The 27,646-nt window shown below is 43.4% G+C and overlaps 1 protein-coding gene and 1 non-coding gene across 13 annotated transcripts in view; one reads left to right on the top strand and one right to left on the bottom strand.

Annotated features, from left to right (window-relative positions):
- clasp1a (cytoplasmic linker associated protein 1a) overlaps window positions 1-27,646 on the bottom strand; it is a 103,334-nt gene that overhangs the window by 70,843 nt on the left and 4,845 nt on the right. For all 12 annotated transcript variants that reach the window (XM_065013529.1, XM_065013531.1, XM_065013539.1 and 9 more), the window contains exons 3-7: window positions 1,899-1,977; window positions 1,546-1,649; window positions 1,181-1,272; window positions 746-821; window positions 232-329 (exon numbers count right to left, since the gene is read on the bottom strand). In XM_065013529.1, the coding sequence (XP_064869601.1) occupies window positions 232-329; window positions 746-821; window positions 1,181-1,272; window positions 1,546-1,649; window positions 1,899-1,977 (449 nt within the window). The remainder of the gene's footprint in view (window positions 1-231; window positions 330-745; window positions 822-1,180; window positions 1,273-1,545; window positions 1,650-1,898; window positions 1,978-27,646) is intronic.
- Window positions 2,353-2,477, top strand: LOC115116924 (U4atac minor spliceosomal RNA). The gene has a single exon (XR_003861622.1). It is a non-coding gene; the product is annotated as a U4atac minor spliceosomal RNA (small nuclear RNA).

The raw sequence follows: 27,646 nt of genomic DNA, 5'->3' as shown, positions 1-27,646 counted from the left end.
CTTCTGTGTTTTTAACTATGATCACAACCTAACACCCTAAAGCCTTGAGCTGGGAAGGCTGCTGAATCAGCACTATACCTGACCCATTTACACACTCGGTACAGTAAGAGGGGTGGAAGAGGGAGAAAGAAGTATGAATAGTGATGGGGGAGAATGTGAGCGAGAGAGAGGACGGACACACACACGCACACACACACACACACACACACAGAGACAGGAGGTCCATCGTACCGTGACTGTGGCAGGCCCTTCTTGCTAAGGTCCATCCTCACCCTCTCCCCCACGTGTCTGTAGATCTCCACCAGGCAGCCCATAGCTGCGTCTCTCACCTGAGGACAACGGGGGTAAGGTTCAAAAGGCAATCTTAGCGTTCTTAGACTGGATCAACTGTCTGTTAGAACTAGCTGGAGAATGCAATTATCATTCACTTATATAAACCCTGTTTCAGCCATATTACTTGAAAACGTTCAACAGATGTTTATACGCCCACTAGTATATGTCTAATGCTCTTAAAACAGTAACTGTAGATAAACATTTAACCTGCCTCCACCAGCAGATGGCACTGTCATGTTGTATGGTTGTACATCACTGTATAGCCACTAGGGGGCTCCATGTCCCTATGGTAAAATGCTGCTGCAGTCGACTCCTTTGTCTGTGCTAGAGCTCTCTCTCTCCCTGGCCAGCAATGTAATAAACCGAGTCATGACACAGCAAACAGACAGGGACACAAATAGGCTGTACATACCTGACTGGTGGGATCTCCTAGAAGATTACATATGTGAGGGACTATTTTACTGAGGGTTAGGCCTTGGGCTCCGTACCTGGAAGAACAAAGACAGAGGATGTCAATGACATCATTAGGTAAGCATTAGCTATAGCATCACAACAAAATAAAGACTCCTGACTATAAAGACCTTACCATAATATCATTGTATAGTTCTCTATGATACACATCAGATAATATTGTCACATTTTAAATCCAATCAAGGCTCATCCATACTCTTGGCAGTCAGCAAAATGTCCATTGCTATCAGATACTTCTACCCTGTCCATTACGCACTAATGACAAAAAACATCAGGAATGTTAAAATAAATCAACTGAGAGCTGTAATACATATCTGGTGTACAGGAAGGAAAACCCGATTCAAAGATGGGTGATTGAGAGGCCAGGCAGTCTTACATGTTGAGAGTTGAGATGAGACAAAGGCACGCTCCCTCTCTGGTCCTGTTGTTCTTGTGTTTGAAGCCTCCCAGCATTCTGTCCCAAACATACTAGGGAGGAGAGGACAGGATATTTGTACCAGGTCAACAATCAATCACTTTTTTAATGTTTTATCATGGATCAGGGTCATATAAATTAACATACAATCGAGTCAGGAATCAAAGAGTACTAGGGATTCAGAAATCAATAAACTTGGAATTTATCAATTTGAGATTGTAAGATTGACCTTTGATAGTACTGTAGTATCACAACGAGAAAGCCAGGGAATCCTATGATCCTGGTTTGTCAATAACTCGTCTGTGTCTGTGTGTGTGTGTGTGTACCTGTGGGGAGGCAGCCTGCTCCATGATCTTCAGCAGCAGGATTTGATCTTGGTCTCTGACTTGGTCTTTGGAATCACCCAGACGATCTATCAGACTGGCCAGTACTAGAGACACAGGAGAGAGATGGAGACACAGAGAAGAGAAGAACAGACAGGGAAAGAGGTAGCATTGTTATCTAAATGTGTGAACAAGGAGTTCAAATCCAATGAAGCTCAATAGTCTAGTCTATGCAGGGATACAATACAGTGTTTTTTAGTCAGACATTTTGTCTAGAAACCTAAACCTATTTATATTTGAACTAATTTAACCATGAAGAAAGTTATATTTTTTAAATAATAAAATGACAATCTTACCCGTTCCCACATGGTTCCTAAATCGGTCCTGTAACCTTGTCACTAAGGCAGATAAAAGGTCTATACCTAGCAAAGCCACCTGGAAAACACAAGAGGGACATTTAAAAAAAACATAAAAATACAAAATATGAAAAGCCACATAGAAATTACAATATCATAAAATGTCATTTTTTACCAACATTATTATACTAAAACGAACAATTTCCCCCACCTTCAGATTGAGTTCCGTATGCAAATTATTGTTGCAAAGGATTGTGGGTAAAATGAAATATCCTCACTTGATCTGCTCATAACAGAACAATGAATGATGATGCTGCTCTGAAACCTTCGTAATGTTGACCTATTACACTTTAGCACAGCACTGCCATAGAAAAATTATTTAAAGAATTGCCACCCACCATGGGGAAAACCATGACTGATGTAAGCTAAGTCCACTGCCCCCCCAATGTATTCAACTTTCCTTGTCATGGGGTGAGAGAGCTGCTCAATGAACGTCTAGTGAGAGTAGCCCTGCTAACACCATAACGACACATAAGCATCACCTGAGCTTGCTCAGTCCATGGTGCAATTTTTGGAACCAAATCTTGTAAATAACATGCCACACTGACCAAGGATCCCAGCTGCATTGAGGAATACTGGCATCTACTGGTATGTGTGAGAAATGTAGGATTTTCCAGACATCATTACAGCTTCAGGGATCAGCAGCCACGGGTCGATTTTATTCTTCAGCCGATGGTTACTTAATTACAAATAATTTGCTGACTGTAAATTGACCACAAAAATCCTAAAAATAGATTTAACATTTGACTAAAATAATAAATTTAAACCTTTATTATGTTCGGGAATATTTCGGGGGAAAAAAATAATCATTTGGTGCTGATTGGCTGGTGTTTTAAGTCTTATGTCCAATAATAAAAATAAATAACTGAATAAATATTGGGGAACCCTGGTCCATGTTATCCAATTTAACAGTAAACAGTCAGCTTCCTTATACTGCACAACTTTAACAAAATATATTTTCCTCAATTTAGGCTACAGACTGGTTAAAGTTTACTTGAACACTACCAGCAGCAGGCATGTGTCTCCTCTGGGGGTATAATCCTGATCCTTTGGTCCCAGGCGCAGACAAATGGGAATTACAGTAATTATACTGATGACAAGCCTGAAACAAAAGGCCTGGAGGAGAGGACAACAGTACAGTGAGTCAGACCTTAAAAAGAGCCCCAAACTGCAGCTCTAATTTCAACCACATTTAGTCTCTTCTCAGAGCAGAATTTAGATTCCCTCTATGGACAGAAACTACTCACCCCATTGCTGTCAAAAGCGTATGATTACACTCATATGCACACTCTCTCTGTATTCATCTACACACAGACACACACAATGTCAGACTTGGGTGTTGGCCAATAGTACCGGGAGGCAGGGTCATCAGGAGGAGAGGCGGATGGAGGATGGCTGCTGCAGTGCCCCCTTCCTGCCTGTTGGTAGTGTCTGTCTCTTTCTAGTCTCCACCCCCAGTCAGAGACAGACCCCTCCCACTCCCTGGTCCCTTCAGACAGACAGATGGCTACCCCCTCCTGTCTCCCCCTGGCTCAGGGCTGGTAAACATAGTAGGGATTTGTCCTATGATCATGAATACTCTACACTTCATTTCAACATGGCCTTCTCTGTCATTTCCCCTCTCAGTGACTTTCACCAGGGGAATGTTGATGTCCTGAGACAAGCTGGCAGACTGACTGGGTCTACCGTTCTACTTTTAGTCAACACTTTCTTTATCTTGTTTGTTTTAAAAGTTCACAGGAGGTGGTGATGAAGAATAAATAGAGGCAGAATGTACACTCTCCCCTCTCCCACCAGTCCAAATCAATTCTGACCGACAACACAATTAGACAATTCCCAGACCTGTCTGTCTGTCCCACCTTGGCTAACTAGCGAGTAGCAGAGTATGGATACCCACCCAGAGATATATGCTACAGGATATTGAGGCTGGTGGCCCTCCTGTCTGATGACACGCTGGTAAAAATAAGCTCAGCTCAGTCGCTGTGGGACCCACGTCCCCATTAAATCTGCAGCTCTCTCTACAGCACTGTATGCTGTAGCCATCTCTAGCACGTAGCCATCTCTAGCATACAGTGGCATCACTTGCCAAGAGGACAAATGACTCAGATAATTATATGACAAACAGCACCTACAGTCCTACACACAGTGGTTGAATGGCTGTCAAAGATAATAAACAAGGAAGGGGACATCAGAGGAGTACATGCCCATCCTACTAGCGTGAAGACATGCCACACAAAGCAAGCGGCCCCAGCCAGTAGTGCTAGTTCGGTATAGCCAGCCAGTAGTGCTAGCTCGGTATAGCCAGCCAGTAGGGCTAGCCAGCCAGTAGCCAGCCAGTAGGGCTAGCCAGCCAGTAGGGCTAGCTCGGTATAGCCAGCCAGTAGGGCTAGCCAGCCAGTAGGGCTAGCTCGGTATAGCCAGCCAGTAGGGCTAGCCAGCCAGTAGGGCTAGCTCGGTATAGCCAGCCAGTAGGGCTAGCTCGGTATAGCCAGCCAGTAGGGCTAGCTCGGTATAGCCAGCCAGTAGGGCTAGCTAGCCAGCCAGTAGGGCTAGCCAGCCAGCCAGTAGGGCTAGCTCGGTATAGCCAGCCAGTAGTGCTAGCTCGGTATAGCCAGCCAGTAGTGCTAGCTCGGTATAGCCAGCCAGTAGGGCTAGCTCGGTATAGCCAGCCAGTAGTGCTAGCTCGGTATAGCCAGCCAGTAGGGCTAGCTCGGTATAGCCAGCCAGTAGGGCTAGCCAGCCAGTAGTGCTAGCTCGGTATAGCCAGCCAGTAGTGCTAGCTCGGTATAGCCAGCCAGTAGTGCTAGCTCGGTATAGCCAGCCAGTAGGGCTAGCTCGGTATAGCCAGCCAGTAGGGCTAGCTCGGTATAGCCAGCCAGTAGGGCTAGCTCGGTATAGTCAGCTATATGTGTTCTCCATTAATAGACAGTTTCCTCTTGTGCCAAAATCCATCAGCCAATCTGTATTACAATGGACACTTAATGACATCTCATTCACTCAAACATGTCTGCTATTCATCCCTGTGAGTCATGGAAAAGAAGGATTCCCCCCACACTCCTCTGATGTGGCTGGACCAGGCTTAGATTTAATCATGGCAAAGCCCATTCTCTTTTATTTTACTTCCAGTAGCTTGACAAACCACACATACACACACACACACACACACACACAGAATGACCTCCCTTTTCTGCTGAGACAGTAGAAGTACATATTAGATCAGACAGGCATGGATGTAATGCAGATTCATATGCACGTACCCCCCCTCCCCCCACACACACTGTGGGCTCTCACTGCAGTGATTTTCCATGAGTCAGGGGAACAGCTGGGCTGAGTGGTTGAATGGCTGGAGGAGAGGAGAGGACAGCCAGCCAGTTAGACAACCTGTCCCTGTCCGGACAGACAGAGCCCAGAGGCAGAGCTACACCATAGTTACCTAACACATAGCACCCTGTCATTACTCTGGATGCCTGACCCTCCTTCCCTCCCTCATATCAAAGGTTTAGCAGCTGATTCTGGATCAGTTTTGTGTTCTTAGCACTACCATGGTTGGAGTCAGAACTGGGGGTTGACTGGACTGGTCCTAGACCAGTGCTTGGGGCTGGTAGTGAGTGATCCTGATAATATTATGCTACAGCTACTGTGTGTGTTGTTTCCAGCAGCCTAGCACAGTGACTCAGCAATAGGTAGGCTAGTCAGCAGGCAGTACTCAGGAGCCTGAGGGCGAGCAGTCCTAAAGTAGGGTAAAAAAACAAACAAGTAAACACGAAACATAAACACACACCAGTATTTCCAGTCCACTTTACACATATGATGCTCCCTGACCCCCCCTGTTAATGCTTGAAATCCTGAAGTGAAAACCGTGAATTAAGAGTCTCCTCCTCCAGTTATATAGAGATGAGTAGCCTACCCATCATATCTTCTCTCTGCTGAATGCAGCACTACAGGAGGTACTACGGCTATAGCTCTGGTATTTATCGTTTACTGGACATAGTAGACTTATCTTTTTTTATTTTACCTTTATTTAACTAGGCAAGTCAGTTAAGAACAGATTCTTATTTTCAATGACGACAGATTTGTCAGCTCAGGGGTTTGAACTTGCAACCTTCCGGTTACTAGTCCAACGCTCTAACCACTAGGCTACCCTGCCTGAACTTAAGCTCCAACGTGTATTCTTCATGCTTAGGCCCTATATGCATATTCACTAGACTCAGCCATTCCCTAGTGCTGTGTTATGGTCACATCTCAGATCGAGATGAGATATAACATGGGACAGGGCTTCCAGATAAGCGGTGTGTATCTGCGTGTGTGCAGAGGCTTTAGCCCTGGCTCTGTGTGTCTCCACACCTCCACATTACTGCATCTAGTAAAGGCCACATCCCTGCTCCTGCCTGAGGCTGTACAACCATCCCTACAGAACTAACACTAGCCTGTTAGACAGCTCACTACCATCCACGAGTTACATTCCCCACACCTCCTCCATCTCACATAGTTCAGTATAGAGATGGGTGCTGGAGGCATAGGTAGAGAGTTATAAGAGAGAGGCCATAGAGATGAATATAAACACTCCATCTATTTCTATGTATTAGGCCCAAACCATGGGACATCAATGTTCTGATAGTCTGATGTTTTTAGGCAAACAGTGTGTAAGGGACCAGTGTTCTGATGTTCTGGAGGTGCGCATGAGACCGGTTACTGCAGGCAGGATGCGTAGCAACGTGACCACACAACATACTGACACTATGTAAAAAATACACTGTTATGATGAAGTGACGATAGAGAGGATTTGCAGGTTTGTTAGGCGAACATTATTGCGTAACAAGTATTATGCTCCTCCATGACAATCTGTCGGTGTATGAGCACAGGATAAATGAAAAGCTGAGTTAAAGGGTAGCCTCTGACAACACGTCAAACACAACTCTCTCTCACACACACACGTGGCAGCTAGGGTTGCACATTTTCGGGAATATTCAGAGGTGGAAAATTTCCATGGGAATTAACGGGAATATATGCAACATTAATAACATTTAAATGTAGATGTTTTTTGCATTGGATATATTTACCATATCACATGAAGACCGAAACATAAACCTTATCATAAGTAGACAATTGCAAATTATTAAATCCTTCCAATAGAAATAAAAAAAACTATTTAGTTATGAATTGAACTGAACTAATTATGATTTCACTGAACCAACAAAAAGGGAATATTGAATGATCACAATGATCCATCGCATCTCCCAAATACATTTTCAACATCTGTAAAATTACAGTCTAGAAACTAAAGCTTTGGTTGTCTTCCTCTCAGGCTTCCATGTCTTCTCCCTGGACCTCCTCAAAGTCCACCTCTTGATCAGACTGAGGCCTCATCTTCACTGTCACTTTTCAACCTTGTTGAGGATGTTGTCAGGCTCAAAAAGCCTCAAAATTGCCTGGATGGCCAACAATTTTTCAACCCTTGTAAAATATGCCACAAGATCTAGAATTGCCTTTTGTGTATCCCACAAAAAAGGTTCACTGTTATAAGCTATCTTTTTTGATTAATTTAAGCAACATTTCCATGCAAGATTCCGGGGGATAATCTGGAAATTTACTGGAAAGTTTACGACCCTTTGCAACCCTAGTGGCAGCTGATGTTTTACTCAGCAGGTTTACCGCTTGCCCTCCCCTAGCCCTTTGTCTTCTCCCCCTCCAAGCCTATTCTTTGGGCAGAGGCAGAGTCAGTGAGTGAAAATGACACACCATCACCAGACGGGGCAGGGCAGGGTAGGGCCAGGCTGGGTCGACTTGGGCTGAGGACAGAGTGACCACACACATTCCCCTCACACACATGCACAGGGATAGATACACAAACACACACCCGCACACACACGGACAGCGGAAGCACAGTGCCAGTAACGGGACAGGCCTGTCCTACAGGATAGAGAAGGGCATCAGTCTGCAACATGATGACAAACAGGAAGCAGCTAATTTGTGATGTTTGACACTACATGACAGAAATCTGGGATCTACAGCCTGATCGGACTGCCTCTTCTCTGGGAGGACGCGTCTTAAAGTGACTAGTTTTGCAGGTCAAATGGGTCAAAAAAGAGACTCCCTCAAGTTTGGCCCAAGCCATTAAATAGTCTAAGCATTGGCTAGCCCATGGAAACAAAGAAGAAGAGAACAGGGGACATATTTGATCAACCTTCCACAAACGAACACCATTCATGTTATTGAACAAAGAAGTCTCTTTCATGGAGAAGATGGGCTAACTGTTGTAGCCTAACTGTTTGGGTCTTGCTGGTATCGTGTGGTTAGTAGCTAGGGGAAACCTTTGAGATTGCTATCTTTCAGAATGCTATTAGTAGGTAAAGAATGAGGTTGTGGCTACCTGTAGAGACAGAAGGGCAGGAATGAAGCCCTGACTAGCTAAAACCAACCCATAACAGAAGACAGGAGGGGCAGGCAGAATTACCACAAACATCCACACCCCGTCCTTATAGAGGAGGCAGGCCATTTCCTTTTCTCTGACATAGACTTACCCGTGTGTGTGTGTCAAGTATGTCCATGTGTTTGTGTGTTTCCTCAGTGTGTAGTCTCTGTAAGTCAGAATGGCACACGGCAGCGGGGGGCTTTCACTTTCAGAGAGACAAGGACAGGGACCTCAGGCACCCGTCTGTGTTTCCCTAAATAGCCAAAATACCCTGCCTTGTAAGAAACTGTTTCACTTACAGTGGGGCAAAAAAGTATTTAGTCAGCCACCAATTGTGCAAGTTCTCCCACTTAAAAAGATGAGAGGCCTGTAATTTTCATCATAGGTACACTTCAACTATGACAGACAAAATGAGAAAAGAAATGCAGAAAATCACAAACGCAGTGATGTTTTGGGGCTGTTGCTGGGCAACACGGACTTTCAACTCCCTCCCAAAGATTTTCTATGGGGTTGAGATCTGGAGACTGGCTAGGTCACTCCAAGACCTTGAAATGCTTCTTACGAAGCCACTCCTTCGTTGCCTGGGCGGTGTGTTTGGGATCATTGTCATGCTGAAACGACCCAGCCACGTTTCATCGTCAAGGCCCTTGCGGATGGTAGGCTTTGTTACTTTGGTCCCAGCTCTCTGCAGGTCATTCACTAGGTCCCCCCGTATGGTTCTGGGATTTTTGCTCACCGTTCTTGTGATCATTTTGACCCCACGGGGTGAGATCTTGCGTGGAGCCCCAGATCGAGGGATCAATGGTCTTGTATGTCTTCCATTTCCTAATAATTGCTCCCACAGTTGATTTCTTCAAACCAAGCTGCTTACCTATTGCAGATTCAGTCTTCCCAGCCTGGTGCAGGTCTACAATTTTGTTTCTGGTGTCCTTTGACAGCTCTTTGGTCTTGGCCATAGTGGAGTTTGGAGTGTGACTGTTTGAGGTTGTGGACAGGTGTCTTTTATACTGATAACAAGCTCAAACAGGTGCCATTAATACAGGTAACGAGTGGAGGACAGAGGAGCCTCTTAAAGAAGTTACAGGTCTGTGAGAGACAGAAATCTTGCTTGTTTGTAGGTGACCAAATACTTATTTTCCACCATAATTTGCAAATAAATTCATAAAAAAATCCTACAATGTGATTTTCTGGATTTTTTTCCTAATTTTGTCCGTCATAGTTGAAGTGTACCTATGATGAAAATTACAGGCCTCTCTCATCTTTTTAAGTGAGAGAACTTGGACAATTGGTGGCTGACTAAATACGTTTTTGCCCCACTGTATGTCTGAGGTCAGTGGGATAAGGTGGTAAAGGGCAAACATTTGGGGGAATCCCAACTCTGAAGACTGATAATAGATCAAATCAAATGTTATTGGTCACATACACATGGTTAGCAGATGTTATTGCGAGTGTAGCTAAATGCTTATGCTTCTAGATCCGACAGTGCAGCAGTATCTGTTGCTCCTTCTTCACCACACTGTCTGTGCGTGGACCATTTCATTATGTACACCGAGGAACTTAAAACTTTCCACCTTCTCCACTGCTGTCCCGTCAATGTGGATAGGGAGGTGCTCCTTTGCTGTTTCCTGAAGTCCACATTCATCTCTTTTGTTTTGCTGACATTGAGTGAGGGGTTATTTTCCTGACACCACACTCCGAGGGCCCTCACCTACTCCCTGTAGGCTGTCTCGTTGTTGTTGGTAATCAAGCCTACCACTGTAGTGTCGTCTGCAAACTTGATGATTGAGTTGGAGGCGTGCATGGCCACACAGTCGTGGGTAAACAAGGAGAGGAATTCCAACCGCTGACAGTACAATCAGTTGTTGTGTAGGTCTAATCAGCGTGCAAATTGTTGATGTTGGAGATGGGACTTGCTTGTTGGGTTAGGACAGTTGTCAGCTCTTAGCTACCTATCGCGTGTATTGTTGATAACGGATTTAAGCGTAACTGTTTGCACATGGAGCACCAGCTCATTTAACCAGAGCCGTTGAAACAATTGCAAATATGCTAGCTAGGAGCTACAGTACACACTCATACTGTTATGTAACTTTAAACCATGAATTCAGTGTAAATAACACTCAGCCATAATGCATACTGTAGTACTCTTTTAAGAGAACGTATTCCATCTTCAAGAGAGGCTATGGGCCTGTGCAACCCATGTAAAGTCATCACTCTGAATGATTGGATTACAGAGCATGGGTCAGGGAGAAGAGACAGGTCACCATCTTCACTTTTGTGTTTCTAACACATGAAGAGTGTTTGAGATGTGTTCCTCAGACATCTATTAAATTGGTGTAGGTGCTTGCTAAGGTGTTGCATTCTCGCCAGTGCTTGTAAGTTGGGAGGTACCGGAATGCCTGAAAACACCCCCACCTTTATAATAAAGCATTGCATGGCATTATCATCACTTTTGCATTCTGGCATAGCGTAGTAGAGACCCTTGCAGAAGTTGCACACATGTAGCCTCGGGTCCGGAAAAAAAGTTGGCCTTTTATGAATGCATTTCATTTTGAGAATCTGAGATCAATAACAACAACCCTGTCTTGAATCCATAAATAGCCTAGGCCTAGGTGTGTGGAGACACACATACTGGACAATATGAGGAGGAAATTAGTCCTCAAAAAGCTTTCCAGTTCCACTGACTCACCCAAGGATGCAAGGCTCACTCAGCCTTTGTGTAAAAACCCTCTCTCTCGTTTAACTTTGTAAAACAATGCTGTTCGCTCAATAGGCCTATTTGGAAGTTGATAACATATTTGGTATGTTTGTCTTCTATTTTCAGCAGGAGCCATTTGCTTTCCAATCTGTGTTTTCCCGCAGATTTGGCCTGTTTTGGCAGCATGCTGTTTACTGACAGATTTGCCGCAAGTTCTCAGCCTATATACCTTGTGATTGGGCTACACACAATCCACAGCTAGGCAATTTTTAAAAACAAGCTATTGATCATCTGTGGCTAAATTATAGGCCTACTCCTGCTATATCCTGAACTATTTCATTTCTTTCTGAACTGACAACAGTAATTCTATAACTTCGGCAAAATGCATTTCCATTTATCAGGGGTGCTGCAGAACCTCCAGCACCCTTCCCTTCACCTATAACCCTATAAGGATGTAGATGTGAGTTGATCAGTAGAATGGTGGTACAGTTACAGTATCATATTGTTGTCGATCAGCAGAACCGTGGTGCTAGCTGTGTAGAGCTGCCATGACACAGCAGCTCTAGCCTAACCTGTACTCACTTCCTCAGTAAGGCTGACTGGGCAAAACGGAACAACTGACAATGTGATATAGATAGAATAGATACACAGGAAAATGATAGGGCAGAATCCAGAGGATTAACGGAAGGTGTTCTCCTAAAACCCATTTGAACAGAAACATCTAATCTGCACAAAGGGTCAATAACAATTTGCATGGATCTATGCCCAAGTGGTCTTCAGAAGAATCAGTATCTCAGGAAGTGCAGCCTTGACAGGCCCTTATCCACTATAATCCTGTTTATCGGTGACAGAGCAGGTTCAGAGACAGCCAGTCTGCTTATTGAGTCTGTTAGGGCCTGGTTTCTACTTCAAAGCAGACCAGCCTAGCTCTATGCAATGCTGTGGTAATCCAATTGCTAAAGGAGAGGCTGCCACAAAGCCTAAGAAAACACATTGGAGTGTGCTGAGCACACAAGTCAGACAGATGTATTGTTCATCACAAGAAGAGAGGACAGAGAGAAAAGAAAACATCAAAGTCTGTCTGGAGTGATTGATTGACACTGACAGATCCTCGTCACTCAAACAACGACAGAGAAGCAGAATGTCAGGGAGAGTGTCACCTGTCCTGTAGCAAAGTTTGAATACCGATGACTTAGACAAGATATACCCAAGATAACCTTCAGACATCATCAAAGCACAGAACAGAACAGTGTACTGTCTACACTCAGTATGTTTTTTAATGAAATAGTTTTAAAATCATAGCTAAAGTTCGTACTGCTACAGATTCCGCGACGCGGTCAGCAAGTTTGTGTCCCGGATTCCTGTTTAGCAGCTAACTACTACTTGTCATCCTCAAAACGGAGCAGGCTAATGCTAGCAGCGCTAGCCCACCGGTGTTTTTATCCACGTCTGGGCAGAAATACTTCAGGTGGGAGAGGATTTCCACACAATCACAAGATCAAGATGAAGGTGGAACTGGATGGACAGGGATTTGTCTGTCCTAAATGCACCACCATCAAGCAGTTTAGGAACGAGATCCTCCAGGCTGTTAGCTTGGCTGGGAGAAAAAGATGACCTGCTTTCTAAGTACACCGACCTTGCTGTAACCCAGGCAAACCCAATCTCAGTTTTAAATGCCTCCTGTAGCAAAGCTGTCAATAAGTCAGGCGGCGTTGATCTGTCCCAATCTAACGGACAGATGTTCAAAATCAACTCTGCGGCCTACCTGAGAAGATCCGATCCAGCTATCAAACAGCTTTGCCCCGCTTGAGATGGACCCACCAGCCCCGGGAGTCAGCACAGATCCTTGGTGTATACCAACAGCCAGCGGTCTCCCCCACACCCACCACAGTTCAGAAGGTTGCTTCCCCATTCAATTCCAGCACGATCACAATCATTGTGGGAAGCTCGAAGGTGAGAGATTTTGGCCTGCCTACGATCTGTGGACCGAACAAGGTCCACGGTCATCCAGGAGCCCATGTCCATGACATCAACAGCCCTTTGCCCACGGTTCTGGCCAACTACTCCAATACTGAAACAATTGTTCAGGGGCAGAACGACAAATTTTCACCTTGTCAGCTCGGGGGATCCAATCTTGCAACCTTACAGTTAACTAGTCCAACGCAATAACGACCTGCCTCTCTCGTTGCACTCCACAAGGAGACTGCCTGTTACGCGAATTCAGTAAGCCAAGGTAAGTTGCTAGCTAGCATTAAACTTATCTTATAAAAAACAAATCAATCATAATCACTAGTTAACTACACATGGTTGATGATATTACTAGATATTATGTCCTGCGTTGCATATAATCTGACTGAGCATACGGTGGTAGGCAGAAGCAGGCGCGTAAACATTCATTCAAACAGCACTTTCGTGCATTTTGCCAGCAGCTCTTTGTTGTGTGTCAAGCATTGCGCTGTTTATGACTTCAAGCCTATCAACTCCCGAGATGAGGCTCATGTAACCGAAGTGAAATGGCTAGCTAGTTAGCGCTCGCTAATTGTCGTTGTGTTGCTGGTTTGAGCCCAGGGAGGAGCGAGGAGAGGAACGGAGGCTATACTGTTACACTGGCAATACTAAAGTGCCTATAAGAACATCCAATAGTCAAAGGTTAATGAAATACAAAATGGTATAGAGGGAAATAGTCCTATAATTCCTATAATAACTACAACCAAAACCTCTTACCTGGGAATATTGTACTCATGTCAAAAGGAACCACCAGCTTTCATATGTTCTCATGTTCTGAGCAAGGAACTTAAACGTTAGCTTTCTTACATGGCACATATTGCACTTTTACTTTCTTCTTCAACACTTTGTTTTTGCATTATTTAAATAAAATTGAACTTGTTTCATTATTTATTTGAGGCTAAATTGATTTTACTGATGTATATTAAGTTAAAATAAGTGTTAATTCAGTATTGTTGTAATTGTCATTATTACAAATAAATACATTTTTAAAAAATCGTCCAATTAATCGGTATCAGCTTTTTTGGTCCTCCAATAATCGGTATCGGCATTGAAAAATCATAATCAGTCGACCTCTACTATGGACTTTCTCCCAACATGTTACGGGGCCAACCCATAACCGCGGCCATACTTTGGACCTGGTTATTACCAAGGGGCTTTCTATTGACATATCCTATATTGTTGATGTTGCTTTATCTGATCACCACTGTGTATTTTGTACTACCATGTTGCCCATAGCACAGGGTAATATTGAACTCATTATTAAGAAATGCTATCTTACCTCTGAAGTTGCTACAGATTTTACTGAGTGTATGAACAATACACCATCCCCTATTTTGCCTTCCTCTTGTGTTGATTTAGTTGATAACTTTAATAGCAAATTAAAGGGCAACCATTGATGCCATAGCTCCAGTAAAGTTGAAAAAAGCCAAATCCAAAGGGAGAGCCCCTTGGATGAGTGAGAAAACTTGTACATTTAAGAGAAATTGCAGAAAGGCAGAGCGGAAGTGGAGAAAGTCAAAGTTGCAGGTCAATTATGATATTCTGAGAGAGCAACTTGGCATATACAACAAGGCAATTAGAAATGCTTATTCTAACTTGATCACTATTAAATCAGAATAATTCAAGAGTGCTCTTCTCGACCATTGATAGCCTGATAAATCCTACCCCGCAAACCTATGTGAACTTTCCTCCTAATCTAAATGTGATGAGATTGCGGCATACTTCAGAGATAAAATAACCAACATTAGGCTGGGTATCAGTCAAGCAAGACCTGATGAGAAGTTTGATGATACGTTCCCTAGCTTACCACGCAAAGGCACTACTGATTTATTTTCCCTGGATGACACAGACATGCTCAGGAAAGTGATATCACAACTTAAGCCTTCTACCTGCCTTCTGGATCCTATCCTCACCACCTTCTTATAAAAAAAAAAGAATTACATATCTGAAGAAGTGAAAGCTATTGTTAATCACTCCTGTTCCCAGGCCGTCATCGAAAATAAGAATGTGTTCTTAACTGACTTGCCTGGTTAAATAAAATAAAAATTAAAAATAAATTTAAAAAAACTCCCTGTTCAAAGGCACTTTCTCCACTGCAAAAACCCCCAGCTATGGTGAAACCCACTCTGAAGAAAAGTAATCTTGATTCTTCAGCGTTCAGCAATTTTTGGCCAATCTCCAACCTTCCATTCTTAACCTCACTAGGGTAGGGGGCACTATTTTCACCTCCGGATGAAAAGTGTGCCCAAAGTAAACTGCCTGCTACTCAGGCCCAGAAGCTAGGATATGCATATAGATTTGAATAGAAAACACTAATGTTTCCAAAACTGTTAAAATAATGTCTGTGAGTACAACAGAACTGATATGGCAGGCGAAAACCTGAGAAAAATCCATCCAGGAAGTGTTTTATTTTTTATGTTTGTAGTTTTCTATTGGATGCCATTACAGTATCCATTGACTTAGGACTCAAATTCACTTCCAATGGCTTCCACTAGATGTCAACAGTCTTTAGAAATGGTTTCAGGCTTGTATTCTGAAAAATGAGAGAGTAAGACCACTTTGAATGAGTGGACCCTGCAGTGTCCCAAAATTGTTTACTATGCGCGACCGAGAGCGCACCTTTCTTGTTTTTCATTTATATTGACGAAGCTATTGTCCGGTTGAAATATTATTGATTATTATGACTAAAAACAACCTGAGGATTGATTATAAACATCGTTTGACATGTTTCTGCGACCTTAACTGATACTTTTGGGATTTTTCATCTGCCTGTTGTGACCGCCTTGGAGCCATTGGATTACTGAACAAAATGCACCATGGATATAATGGATATAAAGAGGGACTTTATCGAACAAAATAAACATTTATTGGGTAACTGGGAGTCTTGTGAGTGCAACCATATGAAGATCATCAAAGGTAAGTTATTAACTTTGTCGCTATTTCCGACTGTTGTTACTCCTGTACTTGGCGGGTAACGGTTTGTAATGTTGTGTGTGCTGGGCGCTGTCCTCAGATAATCGTATGGTATACTTTTGCCGTAAAGCCCTTTTGAAATCTGACACAACAGTTGGATTAACAAGAAGTTCATATTTAAGCCGATGTATAAAACTTGTATGTTTTTTGAATTTTTATTATGATTATTTCTGTTTTTGAATTTGGCGCTCTGCAATTTCCCCGGATGATGGCCAGGTGGGACGCTAGCAACAGCTAGCAACAGCTAAATGTTTTAAATGCCAACTGTATTTTTTTACAATTCCAATCAGATTTTTGTGCCTACCACACTACAGAGACAGCCTTAGTTAAAGTGGTAAATTATCTTAGGACCAACACAGATGCCAAACAGCTCTCTGTCCTTGTACTCAGACTGGAGAGGTGGGTGGCCTAAGTTCTAAATTGGTTTAGCACCTATTTAACCAGTCAAGAGTTTGTCACCCTTGGTGAACATAACTCAGAGAAAATACATATCACCTGGCGTTCCAAAGTTCGATTTTGCATCCGGCACTGTTCAGTTTATATGTTACCCCTTGGCAGCGTTATCAGAAAGCACAGCATTGATTTTCACTGCTACAGAGACGATACACAACTTTATATTTCTGTGTCACCAGAGGATTTTAGCTCTACGGATAAATTAATAAACCGTATTAGTGATTTAAATACTTGGATGGCTCACAACTTCCTCTAACTAAATCAAGACAAGATCGAGGTACTTATTGTTGGAGCCAAAGCACAGAGAGAATTTTTTATTTATTTACCTTTTACTTAGAATCTAGCCACACATTTGAATTCACAGGCAATACAGATAAAACACCAGGCAAAACACCTGGTTGTTATTTTAGATTCTGAATTAAATTTCATCACACACACACATTAGGAATGTGACCAAAATAGCTTTTTACCACCTTAGGAACATTGTCATGATGCGGCCGTTTCTCTCTCAGGCTGATACAGAGAGACTCATCCATGCTTTGATTACAAGAAGGCTTCCCTACTGTAATGCTCTCCTGTCTGGTCTACCCAAGAAAGCCATTGGTCAACTGCAAAACATACAGAATTCTGCAGCACGGATACTGACCAAGACCAGACGGTATTATAGTATTATAAAACAGAAGGTACAGTACATTTCTCATATAAACAGGGATTATATTGTACAGTGTCAGAATTTAGAAGTCTCTGATACAGAGGGTTCGAAAATGCTATTAGATGGTCAACGGGCCCCTTCAGCTGTGCTTGAGTCATATTGAGTCTTGACGGACTGCAGCACTATGGACAGCAGCTACACAAAGGTTCTCTCTCCGCTCAACAAAGGGCCTGATGAGGAACTGTACAGTATGGTCAGAAGCCTCACTGACTCAAAACAAAACACATTGGAAATTCAACCCGTTTCCCATTACTATCACTTCACTCACTCCCAGATTTAGCAATCATTTTAATAATAATAATTTAAATACTAAAATAGCTGTGCAGCGACACTCCCCATCCAACCTGACAGAGCTTGAGAGGATCTGCAGAGAACAATGGGAGAAACTCCCCAAATACAGGTGTGCCAAGCTTGTAGCGTCATACCCAAGAAGACGAGGCTGTAATCACTGCCAAAGGTGGTTCAACAAAGTACTGATTAAAGGTTCTGAATACTTACTTTCTATTTTTAATCATTTTGCTAAAATGTTTAAAAACCTTTTTTACTTTGTCATTATAGGGTATTGTGTGTAGATTGATGAGGGGGGGAATGATTTAATCCATTTTAGAATAAGGCTGTAACGTAAAACAAAATGTGGAAAAAGTCAAAAGGGTCTGAATACTTCCGAATACACTGTATTTGACGTTTCCGGGTACTCCATATGTCAAACGCTGCAAAAACACTTTCTGGCATTCTGATCGTTTTTATGTAACAACTTGAGAAAGTAAAGTCAGGTCTAACTTTGCATTGGGACTTTGTGTGTATACTAATGAAAATCCATATGTTACATATATCCTACCTACCTTTAATTAGAGAAATAGGCCTATCATCTTAGATAAATCTCACAGGAAACCAAACCTTTCTCTAATTGGCCTGATGAATAATATAATCAAATGTTCCCCAATCATCTCTGAAAGGGCTCTAATGAGCATCTGAGGGCAGGACTGAGTGAGTTAATGCCTATCCTTTCCCATCTCTTTTGTCTGGTTGCCACAGAGATCCCATATTTCACCTGCTGGTGAACTAGGTTAAGAATTTTAAGAGTGATAACATTGAATGTTTGCTTACTTTTCAAAATTGGTTCTCTTTCCCTCCAGCATAATGCTTTGACACAACCACCGAATACACAGACAAAATGCAACGTATAAGGAAAATGTAAGCATGCCTGGGATTGAGATGTGCAATGCTGCCTAACTCGACAAATAAACTACCGCACAGATTAAATAACAGCCCAAATTAAATATTAACAGTACAAAGAGGAGCGACAGACAAAGCAGAGATGCAGCCCAACAGGACACAGATGAGACCACAGCAGGGACACTGACAACAAAGAGCTTGTCATGACTCTGGGTTGTGTTTAGCCTAGAGATGATGCCTTGACAGGGTTAACAAGAGAAGACAGAGGGGGGAGAGAAAAGGGAGCTGGCAGGCTGCCAAAGACAGGAGGAGACACACACACACTAGCAGTCCAGTATCAGTTCATTAAGACATACTCCAGTCCCCTTTCTCCCCATGCTATCCCATCCTCCTCCCCTCTGTGTCAACCCCATCATGGCGCTGCCCTGCTGCCAGCCCGGAAGTGCTCTCGCTGGCGCTCCACATCACCACAGTACAGCGCTGCCACCTTAAAAACACCACTACCGCAGCAGCACCGGCATTAAAACCTGCTGCACAGCACACGGACAGGCACTTAGGTTAACTGCACACTCACACACATATGATCATGGATGCAGACACAAACACACTGCAGCAAGATACAATATGATCATCCATCCAATGACTTCAGTTCAGAGAACAAGGACAGAATGTAGCTAGCTAAAGAAATGAAATATGATGCAGAAGGGCTGCCATATGGGGGCTAGTCTCAGACAGGGTTAGGAGGAATCTCACAAGAGAACAAGGAGGTAGATGGCAGTCTTCCAATAGTGCATTGGTTCAGATGGGGGGGGACAGAAAGACAAACAGTGTGTGGAGGTCGTGTGGAGGCCCAGAGCAGAGGACAGGAAGCTAAGATAGAACACCTAACCCCCCCCTGTAAATATCACTGACTGCAGCCTTGTGCTCCCTCCAACCGCACATCAGTGTTTACAGTCTAACGGCTGTTTGCACCAAATAAATAGCTACACTACATTACAAGAAGAACACGGAGAGGGACTGTGTCCACTCAGACTTCCTCTGCCTAATCCTTACACTGGGGCTCTGTGCATTCCTAAGGCTTCGCAAAACATAACGAGGAAATATTTTGGATTAACGTTTAACACAGGCTTGTGTTTGTCTTGGTTCTACCGGCACAAAGTCCTCCTCAGTGGGTTGACATGACCCCAGAGACGTTTCAGTACTGAACCCTACAGTCATACCTGTCCCACAGTAGTGCTAGCTTCAACAGTCAGTCAGTCAGCTAGTCAGTCAGTCAGGTTTCCAAGAAGAAAAGGCTGGGCTTGCTGCTGTGCTGTACAGAGTGCATCATATTACAGTGACAAACAAGCCAGTGAGCCACACATAGTTCTGTGTTGCTCTGTACAGTACAGATCATACAAGGTGAATTAAGACCAGAGCATTAGCACAGGCTTTGGGGAAAGGTTCGAGGCTTACTGCTCCCATCACTCAAACAAGGGACATGTTCATCTCCTTGCCTCTCACCACCTGAAGCCAAGTGGGACCGTGAACAACTGCAGCTGAGCTAAACGAAGGAGCAGCTTTCCATGACAAATGCCATCTATCATAAAAGAACATCCCCAGGGGAAAGACAAGTAGCAGTACTGGATTAGCAATGCAGAATATACTGACTGAGGAAGTATGTAGAACATAGAATATGGTTTGAGGCTACATTGGACAAGCAGTATTGCGCAATTAGCAGAAGATATTATTGAGGAACTAGTTGTATACATAGAATATGGTTTGAGGATGCGTTGGACCAGTGCCAGTTTGCCTCAGGTTTGTATGTTTTAGGTGGCCTCTTCAGTGACAACTTAATGCTAATACACCTTCAATGTAGCCACAGGGCTTATTGGCTTATCCTGATTTTGACACTGCATACTGTATATCATGTCAGTACAGCAACAAGGCCAATATCAGCCAGCCACTATAATGGTTTTGTGAGATTTGTGCCCTCTGTCCTCTTCTCTTCTGGCAGATGGCCATCATCCTCAGAGGAGAGAGGGACAGTGGGGGCGACACACAGGACTCCTCCAGCCAGAGGACAGGACTACACCAGCTAGTGAGCCAACCTCTCTCTCACTGCTGCAGCCTGTAAGACACAGGGTATTTGTCCCAAATGGCATCCTATTCCCTGCAGTGCACTACTTTTGACCAGGGCCTATAGGGCACCTCAGTGTCACAAGGCTCTGTGCCTCGGTGTAAACAGAGACTTCACTAACACCCTGGCACAGGGTGACAACGCTTCAGCCCAATCTAGAGAGACAGGGTTCTTGCTGGGGTGTCTCTGAACCAGACAGAAAGAGAGAGAGAGAGGTATAGGGAAAGAGCGAGTCAGAGGGACATATGGGAGAAAGAGAAAGGGAGTGACAAAGGCAGAGAAAGAGAGAGAGGGAGAGAAAGAGAGGGAGAGAAAAATAGTTATTGGGAAAGAGGGAGAGAGAGAGAGGGAGTGAGGCTAGAGAGAGAGAGGACCATTGAGACATGGGGAGGGTAGGAGAGTTAAGAAGGCTGAGTGGAGACATTGAACCATCCACTGAGACGTGGGGAGGGTAGGAGAGTTAAGAAGGCTGAGTGGAGACATTGAACCATCCACTGAGACATGGGGAGGGTAGGAGAGTTAAGAAGGCTGAGTGGAGACATTGAGGCGGAGTTGTCTAACTGGTTTCTTCAAGCCTCATCAAAACAGCTGATTCTGTGAGGTCATTGATTTGGTCAGAGAGACGGCCCAGCTTACCTGGTTTCCCAGGGTTACGGTGTGCTACAGTGTGAGTGGCAGATTGATGGCTGAGAGAAGTAAGAGAGAGAGTAGCCCTATCCTGCTCAGATTTAGAAGTGGCAAAAATGTGAGACAAAGGCAAGAGCTTAGGTTATATTTTGCTGAGCTTGAGTATTATTTCCTGAGCTATAGAATCTGCGTAAGCTGCTGCTTTGGGTAACAAAACAGATTTAAATAGAGCTACAGGAGTTTGATGTGTTTTGGTGGAGGGGTTTAGTGTGTTTTGGTGGAGGGGTTTAGTGTGCTTTGGTGGAGGGGTTTAGTGTGCTTTGGTGGAGGGGTTTAATGTGTTTTGGTGGAGGGGTTTAGTGTGCTTTGGTGGAGGGGTTTAGTGTGTTTTGGTGGAGGGGTTTAGTGTGTTTTGGTGGAGGGGTTTAGTGTGCTTTGGTGGATTGGAGCAGGGCAGAATCAGGTGGCGATTGCTGCAGAAGACGTGATCCTGAGTTTGGATGCCTCAAGGGATACTGCAGCGCCAGGAGAGCAGGGCCAGCAAGCACTGTACCAAACATAAACACACAGTACCGCAAGCAGGCCTATGTTCTGACAGGCCACAGTGCACAGACATTAGACACACATTCATCTTGCCTGGAGAAACCTCAGGATTAGCTGCTATAATGGCAGTGTAATATACTGCTCCCATTTTTGTGATATTTATTCAACATCAGACACACCTGCATCATTAAACTATCATTAGGTCTGCCATTACATGTTAAATGTTGTTTTAGAGTTGAAGTGAGGCAAGGCTGATGGGTCTACAGACACACCCTTGTATGGCAGAGACATGAAAAGAAAGACTGCAGCAGAGAAACCATTGTGAGAAAGGAAATGTCAACTACTAGCACACTGATCACAGCTCTCCCTCGGTTGTTAGCCTGTATGTCCAAATCATGATGATGTCCACTGTGAGCTGAGAGTACAGACATGTACTGTTGTTATCCCTGCCCTCTGTGTAAGTCTTAATGGGATAGTGTGCCAAATGAAGGACTAAATCACAGACCGAACAATGAGACAGATATTTCAGCGGATGTATAAATGTGAAGCATCCGGTTGGCGTTTCCACTCACTACCAAATATGGCGGGCAGTGGGAGTAGATGGAACGAGATGGATTTTGGCCGACATTCTGGAAATGTTCTCATCGATTAAACATTTGGATCTCAATACAGTTTTCTGTACCCAAAACTCAAATCTGCTATGAACAAAGTGGACTACATTTTGTAGACTTTACCCTTTGCAAAAGTTATAAAAAATTGCCCTGTTTAGGAGTGCAAAGGCGAATTGAGTTATTGCACATGCAGACTTCACAGAGTAGGCGTTCCCTAACGGAAATATGCAGATGCATACTGGAACAAGCCAATAGGATAAATCGCTAGCGTGTGCTTGGCTCTGCCCACCTCCTTGCTTGTTATGCCCACTATGACTAATTTGTTCCCATTGGAAACGACAAGCTGTGGTATATCTTGGTTTAGTTACAAAAATCTTTGACTAAATACTACAGTACTACTACTACAGTAATTCCACACACATCACACACTAAGCTAGTGCAGTGTCAGTTACTACGTAGGCGGGCTAGGACTAGGCTACATGTAGAAGAGCAGGAGATTCACTATTCTTCCATGAGGGATTGGAGAGTATGCCACTTGTTCATTCCATGATATATTATCTTGATCCATTCAACAGAGACAAACAACAGGCCTGTAGTGACGACAGGACCAGATATAGGCCTAGTTCTAGGTTTGAGGATCAGTCAATGTGTTCAAAGTGAAAAGCTGTGGATATCCTTTGGTTAGGCTACAGGGCAATGTATTGGGAGATGTCAGTGACCATAAAGCCTGCACTACTTAGTCTGACCTTAAAATGTTCTCAGGCATCTACGCCAATTCTCCATTTATGGAGAATGCCCCATACACAGACTCTCTCTCTGGTTCTACCCAAATACTTTCCACATTACTCGGCCCATTAACCGCAGTCTGCATCCAGGCAAGCATCGCTCCGAGGCACAGCCACTGCCTGGCATGCTGTTCAGAGGCACAGCAGAGAAATCATTACACTACCAGACAATGAAGACTTCCAACTTTTAACCTGTGACACTGCACTAGTGTCATCACTGTGAAGGATCCATATGGATTGCGGTACGTCTGGGCTGCAATCAAAAAGTGATTACAACCCTCTTAGGACCTGTGGAGCCCCATGCCTGAACCCCTCTCACTTAGTCATCACTGAACCTCTATGGAGCCCCTTCATCCGAGCAGTAGCCAGGCCAGGGCATCTCCAATGAGGCCTCTCTCTTTTGCAACACAGCTTTCAGGTCCTAAAGACCACCTTCTTAGTGCTCTGCCTTAGTTTACCAGCTCAGAGGGCCTGAGGCAGAAACAGCTAAACAAAGACTGCAAGGGTGCAAAACAGGGCAGAGACAAATGTCTGAATCCAACTAATCTATGTAGGCCAGGGCAAGTATGGCTTTGTTTAGATAGAGATCTGCGGTACCAGCATACAATAAACTACGTATCACAACAAGAAATCACCAGCTTTGTAAATAATACCAGGAAATATCAACACAGACAGATGGGAAAGAAAAGGCACATTGATAAATTGGCCTGTTGATGTCCTCACAATTGTGATAAGTCATAGGCCTATGTAATCATTTTTGTATGAATATCTGTTTTTGAAGGGGAACGGTTCAGTTTATGTTAAGGTGCAATGCATCTCACGTTATTCAGGAGAAGTGATTCTTCGAGAATTGGGAAGGAAGGATTCAGGTAAAATGTCCGTACTGCCATTGTAATTCAGTGGAGTTCGTCCGTTTGTCCCAGGCACATAACATATGCTACATACATAGGGCAGTTTATTGCTGTAAAAAAACATGCATGGGAAGGAGGAGATTTTAAACCACTACCCTGTTAAGATCTGCTTTGGAGCGGATATCTTATGGCACAGCAGCATAATATATGACATTCATGTTTTAATCATGTTTGTGGATTCATGTCATTAAACTTAATGATACCACTTAATCGAAGATGCTTCCTTTACAAATCAGCATTAATTCTAACATAATTGTTCTCAGAACACATAAAGTGATCATCAAATGTGTCCAACTATCTGAAATGAAAGTGTGCTTTCACCCCCCCCAAAAAAATATGTCTATTCCAATCTTTCATCGGAAAAGCGTGATTATGTTGGTGACTATTGAATTACTCGGATGACATGGCAAATTTACTCTGACCTCTGAAAACCAACAGGCTAATGTTCGAATTCCAACACAGGATCGATGCCATTAGCCTACTCTGTCTACCAACTGAACATGCTCCACGACAGCCTAAGGACAAAGGATATTGGACAGTCTGACCAACCAGTAAAACCTCTCTTAACTTATTTTCCTTGCTCTAACTGTCCAATTCCCCTGAATCATCTCTTGAAAGCAAGCCCTTCAGCCTGCATCCATTTGATGCTCTCACATAGGGCTGTAGTGGTCACAAAATTTAGTCATCTGGTGATTGTCAAGCGAATAAATGTCGGCCTCCCGGTAATTGACCGTTAATTAGCAAACACATTTAGCATCTCCTACAAGCCACTGACGCAGACCTTTGGAACACCTTCACAATAAATCCATTATTTATTTTAGATAGACGACATGCTTCTTTAGACCTATTTCAGAAGAACAGAATAGCATTCTCTGAGTTGTCCTTATGTTAGGTCCTGATCTGGGCTACACTAGTTAATTTAGCAGACACGATTTGCTTAGAATTTCGTGGCATTATGACTTTTTATTTTACATGGCATTTATGCATTTTAATTAGCGAATCGACAACTATTTTCATTTTCATGCCAGCCTAGTAGGCTATACTCCAGTTGTAAAGATTAAAAATGTGCTTAATATTAGGAAAGCTGAGAAGTAGGCATAGCCAATAGAAAGCTGATGGGATCCTCTTTTTAGTAGAGGCCATCACTCAGTTCTCTCACACAATTGCATAGCCTATAGAAATGTTGCGCAACATGAGCTCATGAAGTGTTTGATTAGATTTTCGAATACATTTGCATTGATGTCAGAGTGATTAGAGGGACAATAGAATGTAGAGAACAAGGCAGTTAGCAAGTTTGGTAGGCTACTAATGACCATGAGCAGCATCAGCGCTTGGAAAAGCCTAATTACTGTGACTAAACGGTCACGTGGAATTTGCCTGCTTTCATGACTCGTGACCGCCAGCGTGGCAGTAATACCGTCAACGCAACAGCCCTACTCTCAATTAGAGGTCGACCGATTAATAGGCATGGCCAATTAAATTAGGGCCGATTTCAAGTTATAACAATCGGTAAATCGGCCTTTTTGGATGACGATTATGGCCAATTACATTGCAATCCACGAGGAAACTGCGTAGCAGGCTGATCACCTGTTACGCGAGTGCAGCAAGGAGCCAAGGTAAGTTGCTAGCTAGCATTACACAGATCTTATAAAAAACAATCAATCTTCACATAATCACTAGTTAACTACACATGGTTGATGATATTACTAGTTTAACTAGCTTGTCCTGCGTTGCATATAATCAATGTGGTGCCTGTTAATTTATCATCGAATGACAGCCTACTTCGCCCAACGGGTGATGATTTAACAAAAGCGCATTCGCGTCAGGTAATATGCAGCAGTTTGGGCCGCCTGGCTCATTGCGAACTGTGTGAAGACCATTTCTTCCTGACAAAGACCGTAATTAATGTGCCAGAATTTTACATAATTATGACATAACATTGAAGGTTGTACAACGTAACAGCAATATTTAGACTTAGGGTTGCCACCCGTTCGATAAAATACGGAACGGTTCCGTATTTCACTGTATGCCAGCAGCTCTTCACAATGCTTCAAGCATTGCGCTGTTTATGACTTCAAGCCTATCAACTCCCGAGATTAGGCTGGAAATACAATAGTGCCTATAAGAACATCCAATAGTGAATATCAATCCAGTGACTGATATCTCTCTCTATTGAACGATGACATGTAGCTAGCTACACTCATGAAACCCTTCATATCTCTACGTGATGACAGACATGGAGCTATCTAGCTTCTCTCTAACTGTACAGTGCATTCAGAAAGTTTTCACACCGCTGGAATTTTTCCACATTTTGTTGTGTTAAATCCATTTTAAATTCAGGCTGTAATTGAGATTTTGTGTCACTGACCTACACACAATACCCCATAATGTCAAAATGGAATTTTGTTTATTTTTTACAAATGACTTACAAATGAAAAGCTGAAATGTCTTGAGTCAATAAATATTAAGTGCTGTGGCAAGCCTAAATTAGTTCAAGTGTAATGTGCTTAACAAGTCACATGGACTCACTCTACCCCCCCTTTTCTCCCCAATTTAACAAAGGGGTGATATCCAATTGCGAGCTTGTCTCACGCCGCCAAACTTACCCTAGTAAAACTGACTATCCTACCGATCCTCGACTTCGGCGATGTCATCTACAAAATAGCTTCCAATACTCTACTCAGCAAACTGGATGCAGTTTATCACAGTGCCATCCGTTTTGTCACTAAAGCACCTTATACCACCCACCACTGCGACCTGTATGCTCTAGTCGGCTGGCCCTCCCTACATATTCGTCGCCAGACCCACTGGCTCCAGGTCATCTACAAGTCCATGCTAGGTAAAGCTCCGCTTTATCTCAGTTCACTGGTCAAGATGGCAACACCCACCCGTAGCACGCGCTCCAGCAGCTGTATCTCACTGATCATCCCTAAAGCCAACACCTCATTTGGCCGCCTTTCCTTCCAGTTCTCTGCTGCCTGTGACTGGGACGAATTGCAAAAATCGTTGAAGTTGGAGACTTTTATTTCCCTCACCAACTTCAAACATCTGCTATCTGAGCAGCTAACCGATCGCTGCAGCTGTACATAGTCCATCAGTAAATAGCCCACCCAATTTACCTACCTCGTCCCCATACTGTTTTTATTTATTTACTTTTCTGCTCTTTTGCACACCAGTATCTCTACCTGCACATGACCATCTGATCATTTATCACTCCAGTGTTAATCTGCTAAATTGTAATTATTCGCCAACCTCCTCATGCCTTTTGCACACAATGTACAGTGGGGCAAAAAAGTATTTAGTCAGCCACCAATTGTGCAAGTTCTCCCACTTAAAAAGATGAGAGGCCTGTAATTTTCTTCATAGGTACACTTCAACTATGACAGACAAAATTAGGAAAAAAATCCAGAAAATCACATTGTAGGATTTTTTATGAAATTATTTGCAAATTATGGTGGAAAATAAGTATTTGGTCACCTACAAACAAGCAAGATTTCTGGCTCTCACAGACCTGTAACTTCTTCTTTAAGAGGCTCCTCTGTCCTCCACTCGTTACCTGTATTATTGGCACCTGTTTGAACTTGTTATCAGTATAAAAGACACCTGTCCACAACCTCAAACAGTCACACTCCAAACTCCACTATGGCCAAGACCAAAGAGCTGT

The sequence above is a fragment of the Oncorhynchus nerka genome, linkage group LG3 (genome assembly GCF_034236695.1).
Source record: "Oncorhynchus nerka isolate Pitt River linkage group LG3, Oner_Uvic_2.0, whole genome shotgun sequence".
NCBI classification, from domain to species: Eukaryota; Metazoa; Chordata; class Actinopteri; order Salmoniformes; family Salmonidae; genus Oncorhynchus; species Oncorhynchus nerka.
This window is presented reverse-complemented; position numbering and strand designations above follow the sequence as displayed.